Genomic DNA, 21,578 nt, shown 5'->3' with positions numbered 1-21,578 from the left:
GACTTGAGAAGAAACAGCCAGTGAGGGAGAAGAAACACCAAGAGAGTGTGTTGTCCTGGAAGCTTAAGTGGAAAACATATTTCAAGGAGGGAGTGGTCACCTGGTTAAATTCTACTGGTACGTTCTGTAAGATGAATATGTTTCATGTGTGCCTTACAACAGTGCCATGAGGGAGGACTGTTACTATTATAATCCCCATTTCACAGACGAGTAAAATGAACCAGTGTTTAAGTAACTTGACCTAGGCCATATAGCTTGTGAATACTGGAGGCAGGATTAGCACATAATCCCGAAATGCAATGCATAACTGAATTATTTTATCAGAGCATCTGACTGGATAAGTTAGTGGTTTTACACTTTATTCCCAATCCTTGAAATCCCCTCTTTCCATACTTTGCCTTTGAATAGGTCAAATATATATGCTTGTATATATACTTGTATTATGTATGTTTATACAGTGCAAACACACATCCATGTGCTTACATATGCCTGGACTATCTCTGGTAGAACCCAAGTGTCATGGATTGAATTATGTCCCCCCAAAATATCTGTCAACTTAGCTAGGTCATGATTCCCAGTATTGTGTGATTGTCTACCATTTTGTATCTGATGTGATTTCCTTATGTGTGTAAATCCTATCACTATGTCGTAATAAGATGGATTAGTGGCAGTTATATTGATGAGATCTACAAGATTAGATAGTGTCTTAAGCCAGTTTCTTGGGAGATGTAAAAGAAAGAAGAGAGCAGAGAGACATGGGGACCTCATACCACCAAGAAAGCCGTGCCGGGAGCAGAGCGTGTCCTTTGGACCTGAGGTTCCTGCTCGGAGAAGCTCCTAGGCCAGCGAAAGATTGATGATACAGACCGTCCTCCAGAGCCGATAGAGGAAGCCTTCCCCTGGAGCTGACGCTCTGAATTTGGACTATAGCCTACTAGACTGTGAGAGAATAAATTCCTCTTTGTTAAAGCCATCCACTTGTGGTATTTCTGTTATAGCAGCACTAGATGACTAAGACACCAGGAAACTGATGACAGTGGTTGCCTCTGAGGAAGCAAGCTAAGTGACTGAAGAACAGAAGTGGAAGCAGGCAGGCTTTCAGTTGTTGTTGTTTTAATTTTGTACCACATGCAAGTTATTGGTTCAAAAATATTTAATTAGAAAAGAAAACTCATCTAAGATTTGATAGTAGCAAGAGATGCAATTTGTTCTCACGACCCTCTGTCCTAACAGCATCTAAGAAAAAGAATTACACCCCCACAGTTCTTTAATAGAAAATATGTATTTGATGCATCCTTGTTCTACTTGGTAAACCTTTGCCTCCCTAGTGCATTTATCTCTTAAGCTCTTTACCATATTTACTGTTTTCTCTCTTTTAGAATTGTCGTTTATCTGTGTATTCTTCCAGTATCTACTGTAATGGTTTGCACATAGTGGGAGCTCCTTTTCTAATGAGTAACTCTTTCTAAGGGATAAATATATTAGGGCTACCTGTTACTGCCTCAAACTTAGGCAATAAAATAATTAAATTCAGAGAAATTCCATAAAGCCTTTGCCTCATGTCCTCAATCAGTAGCAGAATCTACTCTGAACACCTACATTGCCCGCATAACCCGTTTTCACTCTAAAGCTCTGGAGTCCGTAACATCTATTCATTCACCACCTATTTATTGAGCACTTGCTATGTTCTAGGTCAGGGATCAGCAAAGTTTTTCTGTAAAGAACCAGATAATAAATATTTTAGTTTGGCAAGCCATATGGCCTCTGTTACCACTCTGCTCTTGTGGACAGTGTATAAAGAACTGTCTATGACTCTGTTGCAATAAAACTTTATTTATGAACACTGAAATTTGAATTTCATTTAATTTTCATGTGTTGCAAAATATTCTTTTTAAACATTTTTTTCAACCATTTTAAAATGTGAAAACTATTCTTACCTCTTGAGCCATACAGAAACAGTCTGGATTTGACCAGAGGGCCGAAGTTTGCCTACCCTTATTCTAGGTTCTTGGCATAGAGATACATAGTAGACTTAATGAAGATCCCTGCCCTCATGCAGCTTACATTCTAGCAATGGGGAGGCAGATAGTAAACATAATGAATAAATAATTTAGTATGCTAGAAAGTAATAACCAAAAAAAACCAAACCTGTTACTGTTGAGTTGATTCCGACATATAGCCACCGTTTAGGGCAGAGTAGACCTGCCCCATAGGGTTTCCAAGGAGCAACTGGTGGATCTGAACAGCCAACCTTTTGGTTAGCAGCCAAACACTTAACCACTGCATCACCAGGACAGAGTAGAACTGCCCCACAGGGATTCCAAGAAGTACCTGGTGGATTTGAACTGCCAACCTTTTGGTTAACAGCCATAGCTCTTAATCACTGTGCCACCAGGGCTCCAGCTCTCCGGCCGTATCTCCCACTATACCTGGTGATATGCTTTATACTTTATCAGCTGTATGCTTTCTTAGTTTCATGCCATTGGCCATGCTGTCCTCCCTGCCTAGGATGTTCCATTTGACCTACACCTAATTCTTTAAGCGTATGTTTAAACTTTACACTGCCTGGGAAACATTCCTTGAACATCCCTCACTCTATCCAGTGGTGGGTCCCCCTCAGCACTCTGTTAATACCTTGTACATGCTTCTATCACTGTGCTGACATTGTTCTCTGATTACCTGTTTATATGTCTGTCATGTTCTACTAGCCCGTTTATTCCTCTCTTATCTGAGGTACCTAATACAGTATTGGGCATAAGGCTGAATGGTAAGAGGGAGGGGGGTGAGAAAATCACACATTGATGTTAACGGTGTTAAAAAAAATTATTGTTACACATATTAATACTCAGGATCATCTGACATGGGGTCTCCTTGCTAGCCTCTAGAAAGGAATTATTTTTGAGGAATTCCTTACCTAAAAAGAGCTCTTTTGGAAAGGATGAGGCTTTGATTTTCTCCTAACATTTAATAAACTCCAACTCTTAACAAATGTTCGTGTTGCAGACCACACCTGGACCACCTAAAAAGCCGAAGACCCCTTCCGGACAATCAGCCTTAGTGTATTGCTACAACTGTGCACAGAAGGGCCACTATGGACACGTAAGTTTGCTTGGCATCTAAGTATAAAATGTTCTGTTGTTCAGGGAGCAGTTGCTAAAAGATGAACTTGAATGTAACCCTGAATGCTTACTAAAACCCGCATTCTCTCTGATGTAAGACTTAATATACTTTTCCCATCCCTGCCAGGGTAGTGTCTGTCAGAACATATTTGCTCAAGTTGTTTTAAATGTACATAAACCGGTTAGGCAAACACAAACACAGTTCATAATAGTGATCAACAGAATGGTAGCAGTTCTCGTGAGTGCTTATAATTGCTCGTACTTGGACACAGCCAAATCATGATTTTAGATTTTGTCTTTAGTCCTCCAGTACCTCCAGTTTTCCTTGGTATTGTGTTGAGCTGAGCCTTCATCACTCACATGGAAACCCTGACACTCACTAGTGAAAATACAAAGGTGCTGCCTCATCAACTTGCCCTGCCCACCTCCAAAGCCAGAATTCCTGATCCATCCATCATATTCCCTAACCTCCACTAAAAAAGTCAGACTGTGTCTGCTAAATGCTGAGGTATCAGGGGAAAAAGACTTCTTGCTGTGAGATGAGGGTAAGTCCCCTACCCAGTTGCTACATTTAGTGTAAAATACCAGAGTCTCATCCAGAAACACAATGCAATAGGAATAGGCTCAGAGCTTGTACATTATGGGAATCTTGAGGCAGAGGAGGAAAGGCAAGAGGTAGAAAAAGATCCACCCTTTGTGGATCCAGTGTACCCCAGAAAGGCAGACTTCTTGCCTGGAACTCAGGCCATTAATGGGAGAAGTCAGGGGAACCCTATGGAGAAATACATTCCTCTGTCTCCAGATGGACTTTTAACAGCCTAGAAACCAAGATAATTAATATCAAATAAGCCTTCAATCTAATGACAGGAGGTGAAAGGAATTCAGAGACTTGGGAGTCCTGGAAGTGGGTAGGGGTAAGAGCAATAGAAGGGGTAGTATTGCAGTTCACCTCCTGAATTCTGACTGTGGCCCATCATTGGTGCAGACCTTGGGGCTGGAGCTTTATAGTGTAGGGAGAGACAAAAATGCTAGAAGAAGAAAGTTCCCAAAGTGAGCGAGTGCTAGACAGAACCCGTCAACAGATCATTGTTATCTTCCAGACTGGGCCAACTGGATCATGGGAGTTAAGAGAAAGGTACGAAAGCTAGGATGTGGTTCTGATCCCCAGTTCTCATCTTTGCTCTGCTACAGACTTAAACATGTGATTTGAACAGCCCACTTTTTTCTCTAGTCTTCAGTTTCTTTTATCTCCCAAGCAAAGTTGGACAGGGTGGTCTCTAGCACCCAGCTCTCTCAGCACTGACATACGTATGCTATGCGCAATGTGATCAAATCCATAGTATGATTGTACAGTTGGAGAGATCCTAGAGTGTACTTGTTTGACTTCTGTATAACTCACATTGAAAACTTAATTACAAACTACTTCTTTTATAAGACATCATCTGTAGATCATTTACTGTTGTATGTACACCTCCTCTTTGCCACCGTTTAGGTGGTGTAGTGGCTACACACCTTTTAGGGAACATATTCACACTAGCAGTCTACTGACAAATTGCATAGATGTACATTTTATGTTTGCTTGCCTCTTTAAAGCAAAGGGATATAATTTTAGCTTTTTTTTTTTTACTGTGCTTTAGATGAAGGTTAACAAAGCAAATTAGTTTCCCATTCAATAGTTTAGACACAAATTGTTCCATAACATTGGTTGCAGTCCCCTCCGTGTGTCAGTACTCTCCCTATTTCCATTCATCCAATTTTCCTGACCCATTCTTCTCATCTTGGCTTCTGGGCAGATGTTGCCCTTTTGATCTCACAAAGATGATTGTTCTAAGGAGCAGTTTCTTCGTGGGCGTTATTCTTTATTTTATAGGTGTGTTTATGATTTGGCTGAAAGGTGATCTTCGGGAATGGCCTGAGTTCCAAGTTAGAAGGGTGTCTAAGAGCCATAGTCTTGGGGATTCCTCCAGTCTGTCTCAGATCAGTAAATCTGGTCTTCTTTATGAATTTGAATTTTGCTCTACATTTTTTTCCTACTCTTAACTGGGACCTTCTCTTATGATCCTGGTCAGAGGAGTCGGTAGTTGTAGCCAGGCACCATCTAGTTCTTCTGGTGTGGCAGCAGAGGCAGGCTAGTGGAGGCTGTGGTTCCTGTGGTCCATTATCCCTTTGGACTAATCGTTCCCTTGAGTCTTTGGTTTTCTTCACTCTCCTTTGCTCCGTACGGAAAGAAACAAATAGTTGTATCTTAGATGGCCATTCACAAGCTTTTTAGACCCTAGATGCTACTCACCAAAGCAGAATGTAGAACATTTTCTTCATGAACTATGTTATGCCAGTTGACCTAGATGCCCCTCAAGACCATGGTCCCCAGCCCTAAGCCTCAGCTCTTCATATGTTTTTTAGCTGCCTGAATGTCTTCTTTGGTAAAGTGTCTGTTCATGTCCTTTGCCCATTTTAATTGGGTCTTTTTGTTGTTGAGGTGTTGGAGTTTTCTGTAAATTTTAGATTTAAGCCCTTGTTGAATATTTTCCCGATCTGTAGGTTCTCTTTTTACGCTTTTGGTGAAAACTTTTTTTTTTCTTTCTTCCTTTCTTTTTTATTGTACTTTTTTTTTCTTTTAACTTTGATTGTGCTTTAAGTGAAAGTTTACAAATCAAGTCAGTCTCTCATACAAAAATTTATATACACCTTGCTATATACTTCTAATTGTTCTCCCCCTAATGAGACAGCCCACTCCTTCCCTCCACTCTCTCTTTTCGTGTCCATTCCGCCAGCTTCTGACCCCCTCTGCCTTCTCATCTCCTCTCCAGATAGGAGATGCCTACATAGTCTCAAGTGTCTACTTGATCCAAGAAGCTCATTCTTCACCAGCATCTTTTTCTATCCCTTTGTCCAGTCCAATCCCTGTCTGAAGAGTTGGCTTTGGGAATGGTTCCTGTCTTGAGCTAACAGAAGGTCTGGGGGCCATGACCATTAAGTCTGGTGTTTTTATGAGAATTTGGGGTCTGCATCCCACTGCACTCCTGCTCCCTCAGGGGTTCTCTTTTGTGTTCCCTGTCAGGGCAGTCATCAGTTGTAGCTGGGCACCATCTAGTTCTTCCGGTCTCAGGCTAATGTAGTCTCTGGTTTATGTGACCCTTTCTATCTCTTGGGCTCATAATTACCTTGTATCTTTGGTGTTCTTCATTCTCCTTTGATCCAGATGGGTTGAGACCAATTGATGCATCTTAGATGGACACTTGATAGTGTTTAAGACCCCATTTTTATTGTACTTTAGATGAAGGTTTACAGAACAAACTAGTTTCTCATTAAACAGTACACATATTGCTTTATGACATTGGTTAACAGCCTCATGACATGTCAGCACTCTTCCTTCTCAACCTTAGGTTCCCTACTACCAGCTTTCCTGTCCCCTCTTGCCTTCTAGTCCTTGCCCCAAGGTTGGTGAAGTCTGTTGATGAGCATAAGTGTTTAATTTTTAGGAGATCCCAGTTATCTAGTTTGTGTTCTGCTGTTTATGCATTTTTAATTATGTTTGGTTTATCATTTGTTCAGTTAAAGAAAAACAGTTATAGTTGAACACATCCTGGTTACTAGTTACTGCCTGTTAATGTAGATAGGAAATATATTCAAAGCATTTGGAATTTATCCCCTGAAATCTAGATTTAGATCATTTTAAATGTATAATAAAGCAAATTTGGCAGATTCATCACTGCTGTAAATGAACTCTGTACTGTCCATACTAATGAAGAAGATCAATGGTGTGGCTAACCGAGGATAGTAGATAAATTATATAGCCAACTATCAATTGTCTGTGCTAAAGGAGGAGAGCAACAATGTGGATAATCAAAATATAATCTACCTTTTTTTTTTTTTTTAGCATTGGAAAATATTTATAGTACTGTATAGCTCTGTACAGTCATACCATTCTAGACCATACAGGATCCAGATAGAAGAATACCCAGGTGGTCGACGATATCTGAGAACCCTTTCCCTTCAGTTTCAGAAATCCAGTTCTACAGATGTTATTACTGAATAACTTTTTCATTTGAGAGATATTCTAAGAATGTGATACCATCCTTCCCTGGTCCTTCCCTAATTCTATTCACTCTCTGATTGGGGAGGCAGAAACAGTCGTGTGTAGCTCCATGTAAGGAAGGCACACAGAGATGGGAAGCAGTGGTCATTGTACAAAAAATGACTACAAGACGGTTGACAGGATGAGCAGGGAGCTAGAGAGCGTTAAAAGGTTCTGTTGAAGTTCATTTTGGATGAATGTGTAATGATCTTTAGGACCTTTTTGTAATCATAATTTGCTCTTATTCTTTTATGGTTAGAATTTTAGACCCAAGTATTTCATGAGGCTCTACTTTCCCTGGGAACTTGGAGCCACCATGGATAGTAGTTTATAAAAGCATTTCTTTAGGCCACCAAATAAGTTTGCCTTATAGCTTCCAGGACCCAAAAAAGCCCAGAGAGAGCCAGTGTGTCACAACAGAGTAATTTAAAGATAGAAGAAGTAAGGAAACAAAGATAAGAACCAAAATTACAAAAATAGAAAGCATAATTAATACAATCAGCAAAACCAAAAGCTGGTTCCTTGAAAATATTTTCTTTTCAAAAGAAAAGAGACAGACTTCTGGAAAAAGTACTTAAAGAAAAATAGAAGGCACGAATAAACAATGAGTGAAAAGTGTAAATAACTTACAATACAATATAATTTTTAATGATAAGAGAAGACTTTATAAACTTCTTAACCTTTTATAAAGTTTAAAGTTAAACCCAAAAATGTAGGTAAATAAATACTACTCTAGAAAAATATAAATTAACCATACCAACTCACAAAGAATAAACCTGCATGAACCAATAAGCATTAAAGAAATTGAATCAGTAACCAAGCCCCCCTGGTCAGAATATGCCAGACCCAGATAGTTTTATAGGCAAGTTTTGTCAAGCCTTTGTTTAGGAACAGATAATCCAAGGAAACACTAGGCAACTTATTTTGTGAAGCCGTTATAACTTAAAGCAATTTCAAAATATTTACAGAACGATACCATTTTCATGAATTCTGAAAACTTCAAATTTATACTGTTGTTTGTTGAAATATACACTAGTAGTAAGAGTATAAAAACATATGAGAATCATAGCCACCAACTTTGGGAAAGTGATAACTTCTGGAAAGGAAGGAGATGGACAGGAAATTAGAGGGAGAGTTACAGGGAAAATTTCTGTTGTATCAGTAATGCTTTAATTCTTGGGGAAAAAATAGTAAAGTAAATTAAGGTAAAATGTTATGATTTGATTAAAGCTGAGTGGTGAGTAGAGGCTTACTTGATTTTCTATATAAGTGTATATTTGAAATCGTTCATAAATTTTTTAAACTGCAAATCAAATAATTCACTGTTCATAAGTATAAGGTTGCCAGCTTGGTCAGATACCTTAGAAGTACAAGTCCAGTATGGAGTGCCAGAGTTACATGATAAAAAAATTTTTTTTTTTTTTTTTTTTTTTGATAAACCAGCTGAATTCCTTGTGGGTATTTCTCATACTTTCTTCCTAAGAGACATTCTAATTTTTCTTCAATGCCTAGCTAAGAAGTGTTGAACATTTGTAAATAAATGTTAAGCAAAATAGCAGAAGAGAGAAATAGGGAAGTTCCAAAGGGAAGCATCTTTCAAAGAAAAGATGGTATTTGGTTTCAAATACACTGATACCCAAATAGATATACGCCAGAGATCATGGTAAACAAAAGCCTACTAGTGGGGAGTGTTTCCAGCCAGAGAAGTGGATTTGGGCATTAACTGCCATGGGAAGGCCAGAGGCTTGAGAATGGGTAGCTGTCATGGGGAATGAATGAGACTAGTGACCTGAGCATGGGTAAGGGGAGCAAAGAGAAGAGAGGTCCTCCAGGGTGTTTCAGAATCTCCTGGGAGCATTTTCAAAGTAGACATAACCCATTCTCCACCATAAAATCACTACCTATGTGAGCAGTGTGTGTTGAGTTAAAATAAGCTTACACACCACTTGTGTAGAGGAAAAAGAGCAAGGAGCTAAGGATTTACAGGCATATTTAGGGGACAGGAAGAAGAGAAGAGAGAGGCACTTGATGGAAGGCTGTTAGAGGAGACAGTCAAACAAAGGACTAGAATAACATAAGGCCAAATAAAATACCCTCTCTAACAGAGGCATGATGCAAGCGTTGTTGGGACTCACCAATGCTGTGAACACAGGCCAGGGAAGGGTTTGGAAAGAACAGCTTTTGAAAGAAGCGTTTCAATACTTAAAGAAGTAAGGGAAGAAAATCCAGGCCTGAAAGGATAACATGTAAGCACGAACATGTATGGGGCTGGGTGATTCTCCCAGCAAGGTCCATAACCTGCATCCACAGTGTCAGTGGTCTCTGAGGCTCATCTCTAAAATCCGGAATCATGCAAAAAGGTTATCTGAACAGTGTGACCTCATGAATGTCGTAATTTCAAATACAATTTGCAGGAATGTACAGAAAGACGAATGTTTAACCAAACATTTCCAACATCTCCATTCATCTACTACTATGATGACAGATACGAAATTCGGGAGAGAGAACAGAGAATAAAACGAAAAGTAAAAGGTATGTTATTAGACTTCTTGTTAAATCATATAATACTTCCTAAATTTCTTTGTTTGCACTGGCTTTGCCTGTTTTGGGCGTCATTAATTGGCATGAAAAATGTTTTTAAGAATTATCATAGAAACTGGAATTTTCTTGATCTCCAAAAGTCATGCATCCACTTTGTACATCCTGTGTCCTAATCTATTCACAGTAAGCAGTTTTCACCTAATAAGCACTCCAGAAAATCTCCAGAAAATACTGCCATTACCCATATACATATACAGGGTTTTTAAAGGCTCCTTTGAGGTTTTTCTTTTTGACAGGTAATCATTTTTTCCTTTTGTATGTCTCTGGTATTCTTCATGGAAATAAAGACTTTCTCCACTAGGTGTTCCTGGGGCTTCTCCTAAGAAGTCATTCCATAACAGGCAACATTACAAGCAGAACTCCAGGTCCACGGCTGCCCTCTGTGATTTGTTTATTTGTGGTTGCTAACACAAATGTCTTTCTCACAGAGTGTTATCTTATAGTTTATGTCAATTTTCTCTACCTCTTTTCTTTCTTGCTGTATACATCAAGATGGTTTGCCAACTTACCCTTTCATGCTTTCAGGACAGAAAAGTTCTATATTTTTCAAATTGCTTTATGCATTGTTTTCTGACTGTTTGTATTTCTTTTCCAGACTCTCTCTGAGTTGAGGTCCTTTTCAAAAGGAAGGTGCTTGCTAATTCTTAGTACATTAGAAGAATTACGTCACAACTCCTGCATATTTTACATCTTACATTTAATATTAAATCTATCTCAACTATTTAGAGAGAAATTATAGTGTGTGAACACAATGATTAGGCAACTGAATTAGAAAAAATTAAAAAGAAATGTACCAAAATATTACCTCTGGATTATAAGATTATAGGTACTTTCTGTTTTTTTTTAATTATTATTATTACTTACCTGTATTTCCCAAGTTTTCTGTAACAAGTGTTTGTAAATTTTATGATCAGAGGAAAACAATTTGTTTTCCCTTTTAACTTGTTATATTAACAACTCTGTAGCACATATTCCACTTTGAGATTCACTATGATCCGTTGGAATTTTTTATACTAAGTCTGTAAGTACTTAGTACTTCTTTTCACTTATGTTCTAGAATATATTTGTTTCCCCTAATTACACTACTTAGCACTTTGTCCAATTTGTTATTGGCTCTGTCTTTAATCTTCCAAAGTTATATCGACATGTTAGTTTTTGTCCCTAACCATAACCTCATCTCCCACTAGCCCTGTCAGAATCACTACTATCAGGTAAATGAGCACACTCCTAGCAAGTGAGGCAAGTCCTGATAAAATATAACATCAGACCTGGCACTAAAATCTCTAAGATGCATGCGCACACACATATACATTCTCCAAGCCAGTGATCTCTACTCTAGAGGAATAATCTCCTGGCCGTTTTGGCACCCATCTATAAGTACCATGGTGTAGACTTTATCTTCAGAGGGTAATGGAAATGTCATATGAGACTGTCAAAAGCCTTGCTGGAGGCCCTTTTGTACATCTTGCTTCACCTTTTATCTTCAAGGGCTATTTCTGTATCACTAAAGGAACTCAAGTTGGTTGGGCATGACTTTTCTAACCTCAGATGATGATTGCTCTCAAGAGTCCTCGTCTCCATTGTTTAACCTAGTTAAACTATATTGAATAGAAAAAATAATTAGCATTGCATTTCTGGGTATTTCCTATTTTTAATAATCAGGATTATCCTATGACAGCCATTCACTTTTTGGTGAGTGATTTTTATCTTAGTAAGGGCTCTTTAGAATGTATATTATGACTGCACTTAAATACCTGTCTTCGTTAAGTTATTTACAGGCCTACAAAAATGCTGCATGGACTGTCCAGCTGCTGAATGTGCAAAAAATACCTTATGTTTTCCAGAACTCCAGAAAAACGGGGATTTTCCAAGACAGTTCAAGAGACCTCATATGGAAGCAACAGATAAGAGGCCCCACCATGATAAGAGAAAGAGTCATGGCTCCTGGAGAAACAACAGGTGGCCACAAGAAAAGAAAGAAGCCCAAAAAGAAATGACAAGCAGGAATGGTAGAGATCGTAAGAAGCAAAGGAAGGCTGACAAGTATCATGAAGTAGGTGAGGACTTCCCCAGGGGCCCAAAGCTCCACCAGAAGCCTTACCAGCCTTTTCACCACTCATCACATTACCGCAGGCCAAGAGAAGAAAAGCTGCCCAAAGAGGGCAAGCAGGGCAAATATAAGAAAAAGGAGAGAGGCCTGGAAGATGATGACAGTGATAATTTATTTCTTATTAAGCAACGGAAAAAAAAAATCTAAGCTGTGAAACAGCTTCCGATTTGGCTTTCCAGTGTTCATTTTGTCTTAATATCTGCAGTATTCTGGTAATATTTTTATTATCTATCATTTTTTTTTTTATTATGAAGAGGGTTTTTTGGTTTTGTTTTTAAAATCTCGGCCATTTCTGAACAAAGACCGTGAAGGTCTCAAGTCTCTGTATCCAGCAGGTTATTAGGTAAGAAAACAGAAAGATAAACTCAGATTTCTCCTGTTCTAGTATGTCATTTTTACTCAGTAGGAAGAATTCATCTTTTCAAGAAAACTTTTTAAGAAATATTTTGGGGAAAAAAAAAAAGCTGATCTAATGAAATTTATCTGCAGTGTAAATGTGAAAATTAAACCCTTGAGGGAAGAGAACACTAATACAAAAAAATGCACCAGTCCTTTTTAATTTTTTTTTTTTTTTTTAAACATCGGGAAGCACCACAGCTTTAGTAAATCTAAGTCCAGCTTTTCTTGCTTCTGAAGCTGGTGTCGGAATCTTCCTTTGGTCAGGGAATCACAGGCTGACTGAAAATGAAGACAGTATCTTCACTGAAGACCTGAGGAGGCAGGGAGTTGGAATGTAGCAAAGTTGCAAGTAAGGAATCCATTCCATAGAAATGTCACAGGACATATGTCCTGAAACAAGTGAAAAAAGAGTCACCAAAAATTTTACCATAATCACAGTACAATTGTTTTTGCCATTTTACAGCCACACTTCAAGAAGACTGCCACTCAGAAATCTAGAGATGAGTTGCCCGCTTTAAAAAAAATCGTTTTCGTGGGCTTTTTAACTACCACAAAGCTGTACAGAATTTTTTGTACTCGTGAATCTTTTGTACATATCAAAGCTTAATGTTAGAATAAGAAAAATAAAATGTCTGAAATAGAGTAAATAAGTGTGTCTGTTATGTGAAAAGAACATAAGAGTTTGTATGATATGACAAAAGGCATAACGGGGCTAGAGAAGTGGCTACAGTTATCCAGTCACCACAAAAGAGGGTAAAAAAATGTCTTTGTTGCCCAAGCTCAAGCTCTCTGCCAGGATAAAGTGAAATGAAATCAGTTGAATAGGGCAATTTTATAACGTTGGGTTCTTAAATTTGTATTTTAGACAAACTGCTACATATCTGAGAGGATCAGCTCTCTCACCTCTTTGGGAAGAAGGGGGAATTATTGCCTCTCAAATCAGCTTCCTTGTAAACTGTAGGTTGACAGCATCCACCACTTTCCCTTGCTGCTTAGCTTTTAGCTAGCTAATCTGATCTTGCGGGGCAGAAATGAGATTGCCATTATTTAGGTTCTTTCGTACATTGAAGAATAGAGGAGGCCAGGAGAAAGGGTACATATGTATGCTGCGTGATTCTAAAGCAGTGTTTTCATTTTTTTTCCATTTGTTTCTGCACATTATCTTTTTTCCTCAAAACTTTTTTTTTTAATTAGGCAAGCGTTTTATTCTGGGGTACGATTCACCCTCCAGTCTATGCTTTCGGACGCAGATAGGAAAGGAGGCTGTAGCTCCTTTACTTGTAGACACCAGTAAGGGAAGGGAAGAAGACTAGAGAAGCCTCTGCACCATATTTTCTTCATTTCCCTCGACCCCTTGGCTCTTACACAAAGTGTTCAGTTAAAGTCAGTCAGTTCATCAGTTAGTTGGTGTATTCACACACTCTTTCCATACACAGTTAGGGGGAATAAAAGAAGTATAGACTCAACAGTTCATCAAATAAGACTTTAAAGGGATAAATTCAATGAAGAAAAGCAGATGTCCAAAATAATAACAATCTGGATAGTTGCTGGGACTAAGAAGACTCTCGACATCTTTTGTCTCTGGCCCCACCTTGATCAGAGCAGCCTGAGTCTTTCCTGGGTTCCACTTTGGTTCATGCCACCATTCCTAGAATAGAGTGGGGAGAAACAGCTCTTCTGTTCTCTCAATGGAAATCCTTGCCTTCATGGACGATGCTATTAACAACGCCTATTATTTCAGACTGATGCCATCAACAGTGCTATTATTAGCTCTTTTTTATGTTATATAAGTATTATATACTCATTTTAGGAGAAAAAGGTTGAAAAGAAAAACATAAAAATCATACATGATTCTTCCACCCAAAGATACATAAAACTCTTAGTGTCTGTCCTTCCAGACTTTTTTTCTGTACATACAGTATAGAAACATATTTTTACATTCTGTTTTATAACCTATTTCATCGTGAACCTCCTTCCAATTAAATATATGTCTAGGTCATTATATTTAATGGCTGCCTGATATTCTGTTATACAGCTGCACCATAATTTATTTAACCAAATCCTCCTTGGTGAATGTTTTGGTTGCTTCTAATTTCATCGTTTTAAAAAGTCCTTCTATACATATCATATCTTCTCTAATTATTCAATTGTGATAAATTTATAGAAATGGAATTTATGGGTCAAAGGGCATGCATAGTTTTCATTCAAGTTTTGATACATATTGTCAAATTCTATTCCCAAAAAGTCTCATGTTCCCCCTAGTCGTTTTTACATATTCCTGGCAGATTATGAGAGTGTTCATCTTCTGTCTCTCACAACATGGGATATTACCATTCCTTTCTCTTTTTGCCTATAGGGTCTGTCCTATAGTGTCGCTATGAGTCAGAATCGACTCAACAGGAGTAGGTTTTTCTGTTTGCTACTCTGATGGGCAGCAGTATTATTTCACTACAGTGAAAAGATTGATGTAAGGTATGTTTGGGTAAGGAGACAAGATTAACAATGTATCAGTAATCTGTTGATAAAAGATAGGGAGGGAGAAAAGCTTGTCACAGAAAACAACTGAAAATGTTTCTGCCAATGAAGGGTTACACACAAAAGAAGAGCCTTTCATTCCTTCATAGCCACCTTGATCCCCTGATCTGATCATTTTGGGTTTTCACATCTTAGAGGGTACTGCTAGGGTCTGATGAGTAGCCACTACACATCCTACAATGCACAGGACAGTCTCCCACAACAAAGAATTATCTGACCAAAAGTCAATAGTTCTCAAGTTGAGAAACCTTCATTGAAATCCCCACCCATTTCTCAAAAGAAATCCTGCTCAATAAGAGAGAAATTCTTCCTGAATTGAGGAGGCGGTGCTGGGAACCTGGAGAGGCCCAGGTGGCTAGAGTTCACAGGTCGGAGGGTTCAAGCTGCGCAGAAGGAGCCAGGAGATCTGCAGAGGGCCCCCTTTGAGTCTTCAGCTGAGTACTGAGCACAGGAAACCACCTGAAAGGATTAGAGGAAACTATTTCTGGAACTCACACAAGGCCAAGAATAGTTTTCTTATCAGTCAGAGTGAAAAACTTCATAATTCATGGTGCATTGGCTACCCAGAAGCGTTCTGCCTCAGTAATGGGGAAAATTTAGACAAGGTCTAAACTCTTCTCTGCTTCAGATGTCTGCTGATAGAATGAAGCAACAGGGCCCCAGTGCCGTTCTGTGCATGACATCACCCAAATGGGGACAAATAAAGCCTCAGCTAACTGGGCTGGGAAGTTGCACCTCCAAATGGAAAGTTCTGAAGTGGCCCTTTCGGGAAGGTGGCTTCAAGGCTGGAGAGAGGAGGGAGTGATTGTGGGGTCACCCTGGGGTTACACAGCTCTGCCAAGCCTCAGGCAGACAAAAGGAGATTAAGTCTTTAAATTATCAATATATGTGATGTCAAGCAAAGAACATAGAAGCCCACCAATATAATACTGGGGTGAAAACCCTGATATTTCAGAAAACAACCACACCTGCATTTTTAGAGAAGCTTAATCTGAGAGGACTAGTCTTATTTCTGATCAAAAGTCACTGTTTTAGAGACCCAGGGGTTTTAGGGTTGTCAACTGTCATACTCTATCAGACATGTTTCTTGCCTGTAGAGGGCTTCCAGTCTGAGGTGGGGGAGAGAAGCACTGAGATGATGACAGCCACTCAAGTTAGGAAGAGGCCTGGATGCAGGACACTACACACAGAGAAGAAAGAGGCGCTGCTTCCAGCGTCAGTGGGGCAGGGATAGTGGAAACCCAGGAAAACTTGGCGGAGGAGGTGGCCCTTGGAGCACAGGAAAGACTTTGACATGCAGGATAAGAAGAAATGAATTTCAGATGAAAGAAGAGTATGAGCCTGGACATAGGAAAATCTAGGTCACGCTTAAGAAGAGAGTCTAGTACAATTTGCCTTGACTATGGGTGACATGCAGGGGAATAGAGGACAATACATTGGAGTGAGATCACTGAAGGCTCGGAACTTCAGGCTAACTTCTCTGTGTTTCAATTTCCTCATCTATAAATTGGAGAGAATTCTCGAGACCACTGTGAAAATTCAATGATCTAATATACATGAACTACTTACAAAGCGTGTGACAGAAATGCTTTATAAATAGTTCATACAAAGAAGTGTAGGGGGACCCATCATAGCATTTTGAGTGGGGAGAAGAAAAGTGCGTGCTTAGAGATGGATTTTAGATTAATATAGCACTGTGCAAATTAGCACTTCTGTTAATATTCTTATAAGTTGCCTTTATCTGCCTTTGTACAGAGAGGCAGTAGGTGGTCTTTATCTCAAATATGGAAACTGAGGCAGAGAGTTGGCAAACTGAAGCAGAATTTTCTTTTAACATTGAGTTTCTGATGAAAGTTTACACATCAAATTAGGCTCCCATTTGACAATTTCCATACAGATTATGCAGTGACATTAGTTACATTTATTGCAGTGTGACAGCATTTTCTTTCATTGTTTTTTGTTTGTTCCCTTTCCAGTACCCTGGTTTCCCTGCCCCATTATCTTCTCATCCTTGCTTTTGAGTAATTGTTGACCTTTTGGTCTCATACTGATAGTTATTAAGTAGAGCACCAACCTTACAGGTAATAGCGTTTATTTTGTGTGCCACTGCTATTTTGCTAGAAGGTGATCTCGGGATCTGAAGCAGAATCTTGACAAAATCCTAATCCCTAGAACTCAGTACAAGGCCTCCCCTGGTAAATTTTGTACCTTGGTTTAAAAAAAAAAAAAAGAACTATTGCCGTGGAGTCAATTCCAACTCATGGCAACCCTATGTGTGTCAGAGTAGAGCTATACTCCATAGGATTTTCAATGGCTGATTTTTTTGGAAGTAGATCTCCAGGACTTCCTTCCAGGGCACCTCTGGGTGGACTCTAACCACCATCTTTTTGGTTATCAGCTGACTGCATTGACCCATTGTACCACCTACAGACTCTGACAACCCTAGATACTAAAAAAGTTGTTCACAATTAACTTCACCCGTCAGTCTTCTTCCTCCTCTCCCTCCCCCTCCCCCACCCAAGTGAGGTGTGAGAAGCTGAGGGCGGAACACGGAACCTCCCTGAAACCATCTGTGTGCCTTTCTCACCCTCCCTCGCCCAGCCCCCTCCCACCCAGCTTTCCTCGCCTGGGTGATCTTTCTGGGAGGGGAGCCTGTCAAACTCCCCTCCACCTCAGCCTCCTTTCACACCTCAGCTTCATCCCCCACGGCCACCCCTACTGGAGCCTCTAGGGGCCCGGGGGACCCACCATCATCCTGGACAAGTCATGGGTCACCAGGCACCTCTCCTCTGTGCCTACACCCCATTAATCATCTCTTCCTGGTGATTTGCATGGCAGCACTCCTACACTTGGCTGCTCAGTGGAGTTTCCTGGTGGTATCACCTCAATTAACCTTGGCCTCCTGGGTCACTCTGAATTCCCCTGCCACCGTACCACAGACCAAGCTTGCTTGTCTGGGCTCCAGGGAGTCCTGTCCTTTTCAGGAGCTTTTCTTTTCCATCAGCAAGCCAGGCTGTGCACACAACACCATCTTGTAGAGGATGGGGAAACCCGAGAATGCAGAATTTATGAAGTTCTGGTGGATGCCAGAGCCACAAAGGGCCTAAAAGATTGTCTAGTCCAATCTGGCCTCACCCTACTACACCCCCATTTCACAGATAGGAAACCTGAGACCGGAACCGATGTTATAGATTGAATTGTGTCCCCCAAAATATGTATTGAAATCTTAAGCCCTGTACCTGTGGATATGATCTTGTTTGGTAATAGGGTTTTCTTTTGTTGGGGTAATAAAGCCATATCAGAGTAAGGTGGGTCCCAAACCTAATCACTTCTGAGTTACAAAAAGAACAGAATAGACACAGATGCACAACAGGTGGAAGAGGAAGATAGACAATGGAGACAGTGCATCTACATACAAGCCCAGGAACACCAGCATTCCTGGCAGCTGAAATAAACAAGGAAGGACTTCCTCCTAGAGCCACACCCTGAATTCAGACTTCTGGCCTCCTGAACTGTAGAAAAATCAATTCCTATTCTTTAAAGCCACCCACTCATGGTTGTTCTGTTACGGCAGCACTGGATAGGTAGAACACCGAGGAGAGGGCTTGTCCATGGTCACACATCAAGTCAGAGGCAGAGCCAGGCCCAGGGTTGGGTGCCCACCTGATTGGCCCCCTCTACCTCCTTTTGACGAACTTTGGCAACAGAATTCAGTTTCTTTGCAAACTTCAAGCTGTGAGTGAGTGAACATTTTGTTTAGTGTTTAAATATTGAGTTTCAACAGACTTGTCCTCTCCGGACACCCTCTGCTTAGCCATGAGCTGGGCCGTGGCATGGGCGAGAGGGGGCAGGCAGGAGAAGTCAGGCTTGTGGGACACAGAGACCTCCCTACTGGCTGGAGAAACCCGCGTTCTCAGCACAGTGAACTGAGCCCCCGCTCCATGCTCCGATGTGTTTCCCTGTCACTTTCTACCCTTCTGAAGTCACACCTCCCCACAGAATCATCGTGACCAGCCAGGGAGCAAATGAACATGAAAATACAGGAATCAGACCTGAGGATGGGAGAAAATGGGGAAGGGAAGTAGCAGATCAAGGGAACAGGAGGAGACACCTGAAAATCTCTGAGTTCCCAGACTGTCAAGGGACCAGTCCCCAGCACTTGCCATCAAATATTGTCTTCAGGGTTCCCAGGACACAAAAAGTCACCATTCTACAGTTTGGAGAACCTTCAGAGACTATCAAGTCTAGAACCGTCTTGGAAACCGCAGCCCAGCGAGGACCTGATATCCCATACTGGGTTAGGGGCAGAGCCAGGACTGGCACCCAGGCCCCCGACACCTAGCAGGGGGCTCTTTCCACAGGGTGGGGAAGGGGGCAGGGTTTGGAGGAGGCATGAAGCAGGGGCATCAATGGCTGGGCTCTGAGCTTTTCTAGAGGCTGGTTAGGAGGCGGCATAGAAACACCACAGAGAAAAGCTGGGATTTCTCTGTGACAACAGATTCTTAAGATGCTGTGAGGAAATCGTGTGGTTGTGATGGCTAAAGAGGGGTGGTGAAAGTGAAATTTGCAATTTGTGAGAGGGGGAAACTGAAAATGTGTTCTTCATCCCATGCAAATTACCTGTGGCATTTTATCCCGCACCTGCAGCAGCTTACAACATACACAAAACCCGGGGATCAAGGCAGGGCTCCGTTCCCACACAGTCTCCCGGGCTTAACAGCTCCAAACGCAATAGACCAGGAGCAGAGAAAGTGCCCCTGCGTCTCTGGGAGCGGCCTAAGAATCCTGTGCTCATACAGGCATCTGCCCCACCAGGGGCCTGCTGCAGTGAGAACCGACCTGCTTCATAACCCGGCCGGCCGACATGGCCCCTTTAGAGACCACCCCCTGGAGACAGCACTCAGAGCCCACCCCAGTCAGCTCCCATTTCCTGTCCTGCTCATCTCCTGCCACTCCCCCTTGTGTTCTACCCACCAGACACCCGTGTCCACCCTAGAACAAGCCCTGCATTTTCACTCCTGCGAGTTTCTCATCCTGTGTTCTCTGCCAGAAATGCACTCCTTCCCTTGCTTCCCCTAATCCTGACAACCTAGCCAGAAATTCCCACCAGGAGACCTTTGTGTCTGCATCAGGCACATCAGTGTGTCTCTCGGCTACGCCTCCCAACCTCCTGTACTTCCTCATTCTAGCCCTTAGCTGCTGTTTTTAAATCATCTGTTTACATTATCAGTCTCACCCAGTAAGCTGAGAGCTCTTTGCGGGCAGGTGCTGTCTGCTTCATCTTTGTATTCCAAGCACTGAGCACTGTCTTGGCACCCACTGGAGCCCAGGGGTGGCAGACATCAGGGACACGTGTGCTGCCACCCTGCACCTCACACAGACATTGCTAATCAATCATGATTATCTTTTTCTTAGAACCTCAGAAAGGCTTGGCTGCGCTGCCTGACAACCAAGATTTGCTCTCTTGCTGAGACCCAGTTACTGTCCCAGACTGGATGCTCCATAAATGTGTAACCCAGATCTCAGCTGGGATTACTGGCCCCTCAGAGATTTGGCTCCAACCCCCATCCTGTGCTCTGTGCTGGTCTAAAACCTCTCTGGAATTTCTTTGATATGCTGGAGCTTACTTCCTCTGGTCCCCTCATGCTGCCTGGGTCTCACTCCTGAAACAAACTAGGCATGGAGTGACAGACCTTTCTCAGCCCACAGACACACACACACACATATGTACACGCATGCATATCCATAAACACACATGTATATACTTGGCGCACCTTACACATGCACACGCATGTACACATGTACACACAGACATGCACATACACGCACTTGCACAAGTACACCCCCATTAAGCATTTCATGAGTTTTGGCAGCTTTGGTAAGGAGTCCTGATAGCATATTGGTTAAGCGAAAGGTAGGTGGTTCAAATCCACCAGCCACTCATGAGGCTTTGGTGATGGAGTGCAAGGTACATGTGACTCTTCCAGGTCACAGGGGAAGATGCCTGTGATACCAGGCTCCCCTTCAAACCACGGCTTTCACAAGTGGCCAGGGCTCCATTGGGCAGGATAAAGTCAGAGCTGTAGCACCCATGCCCTTGCTCCATCTGGCCTCTGCCTAGCCTCTTCACTCCTCCCTTACTGCTCCTCTGCTCCTGAACCCTGCACCCAGCAATAATGCCACCCTGGGCTCTTTATGGAAGCAGACTGTCCTTATTTAGGAGAGTTTAAAAAAAAAAAAAAAAACAGGCTTTAAATATGGAGCTTTAATTAACTTTGGAAGACGGTAATTAAACAGCCACTGTGCCCTGTCTCCTGGTTCACAAAAGGCAAGGAACAGAGAGACCAGAGCCTGGAGCGTCTCACCTTGGCAAAACGCTAGAACCATCTGGGGAGTTTAAAAATTCCCCATGCTCAGGCTGCACCCCGAGACCAAGTATATTGGAACCTGCTGGACTGGGACCCAGACACCAGGATATTATTTTAAGCTCTCAGGTGCTTAACGTGCATCCAAGGTTGAGAATCTCCACTTTAGATTGATTGACAGCTGTCAACACTGATGGGATGAGAGATGAAGAAGAAAGGGAACAGGTGTGAGGCTGGGAGTCACAGGTCTTCACAACACACCTCAGCTTTGGAAGGAGCCAAGCCAGGTGACACCAGGGACATTTTCCTTGTGCTCTTTTCCAACCTCTAAGGAGGAGTCCCACTTCAGCTCTTTGGCCATATGTGTAAAA

The 21,578-nt window shown here is 41.5% G+C and overlaps 1 protein-coding gene across 3 annotated transcripts in view; it reads left to right on the top strand.

Moving 5' to 3' along the window:
- ZCCHC7 (zinc finger CCHC-type containing 7) overlaps positions 1 to 21,090 on the top strand; it is a 272,530-nt gene extending 251,440 nt beyond the window's left edge. For all 3 annotated transcript variants that reach the window (XM_003407586.4, XM_010587819.3, XM_010587820.3), the window contains exons 7-9: positions 3,004 to 3,099; positions 9,612 to 9,729; positions 11,643 to 21,090. In XM_003407586.4, the coding sequence (XP_003407634.1) occupies positions 3,004 to 3,099; positions 9,612 to 9,729; positions 11,643 to 12,055 (627 nt within the window). In that variant the 3' untranslated portion in view covers positions 12,056 to 21,090. The remainder of the gene's footprint in view (positions 1 to 3,003; positions 3,100 to 9,611; positions 9,730 to 11,642) is intronic.
- The last annotated feature ends 488 nt before the right edge of the window (positions 21,091 to 21,578 follow it).

The sequence above is a fragment of the Loxodonta africana genome, chromosome 9 (genome assembly GCF_030014295.1).
Source record: "Loxodonta africana isolate mLoxAfr1 chromosome 9, mLoxAfr1.hap2, whole genome shotgun sequence".
Classification (NCBI taxonomy): Eukaryota; Metazoa; Chordata; class Mammalia; order Proboscidea; family Elephantidae; genus Loxodonta; species Loxodonta africana.
This window is presented reverse-complemented; position numbering and strand designations above follow the sequence as displayed.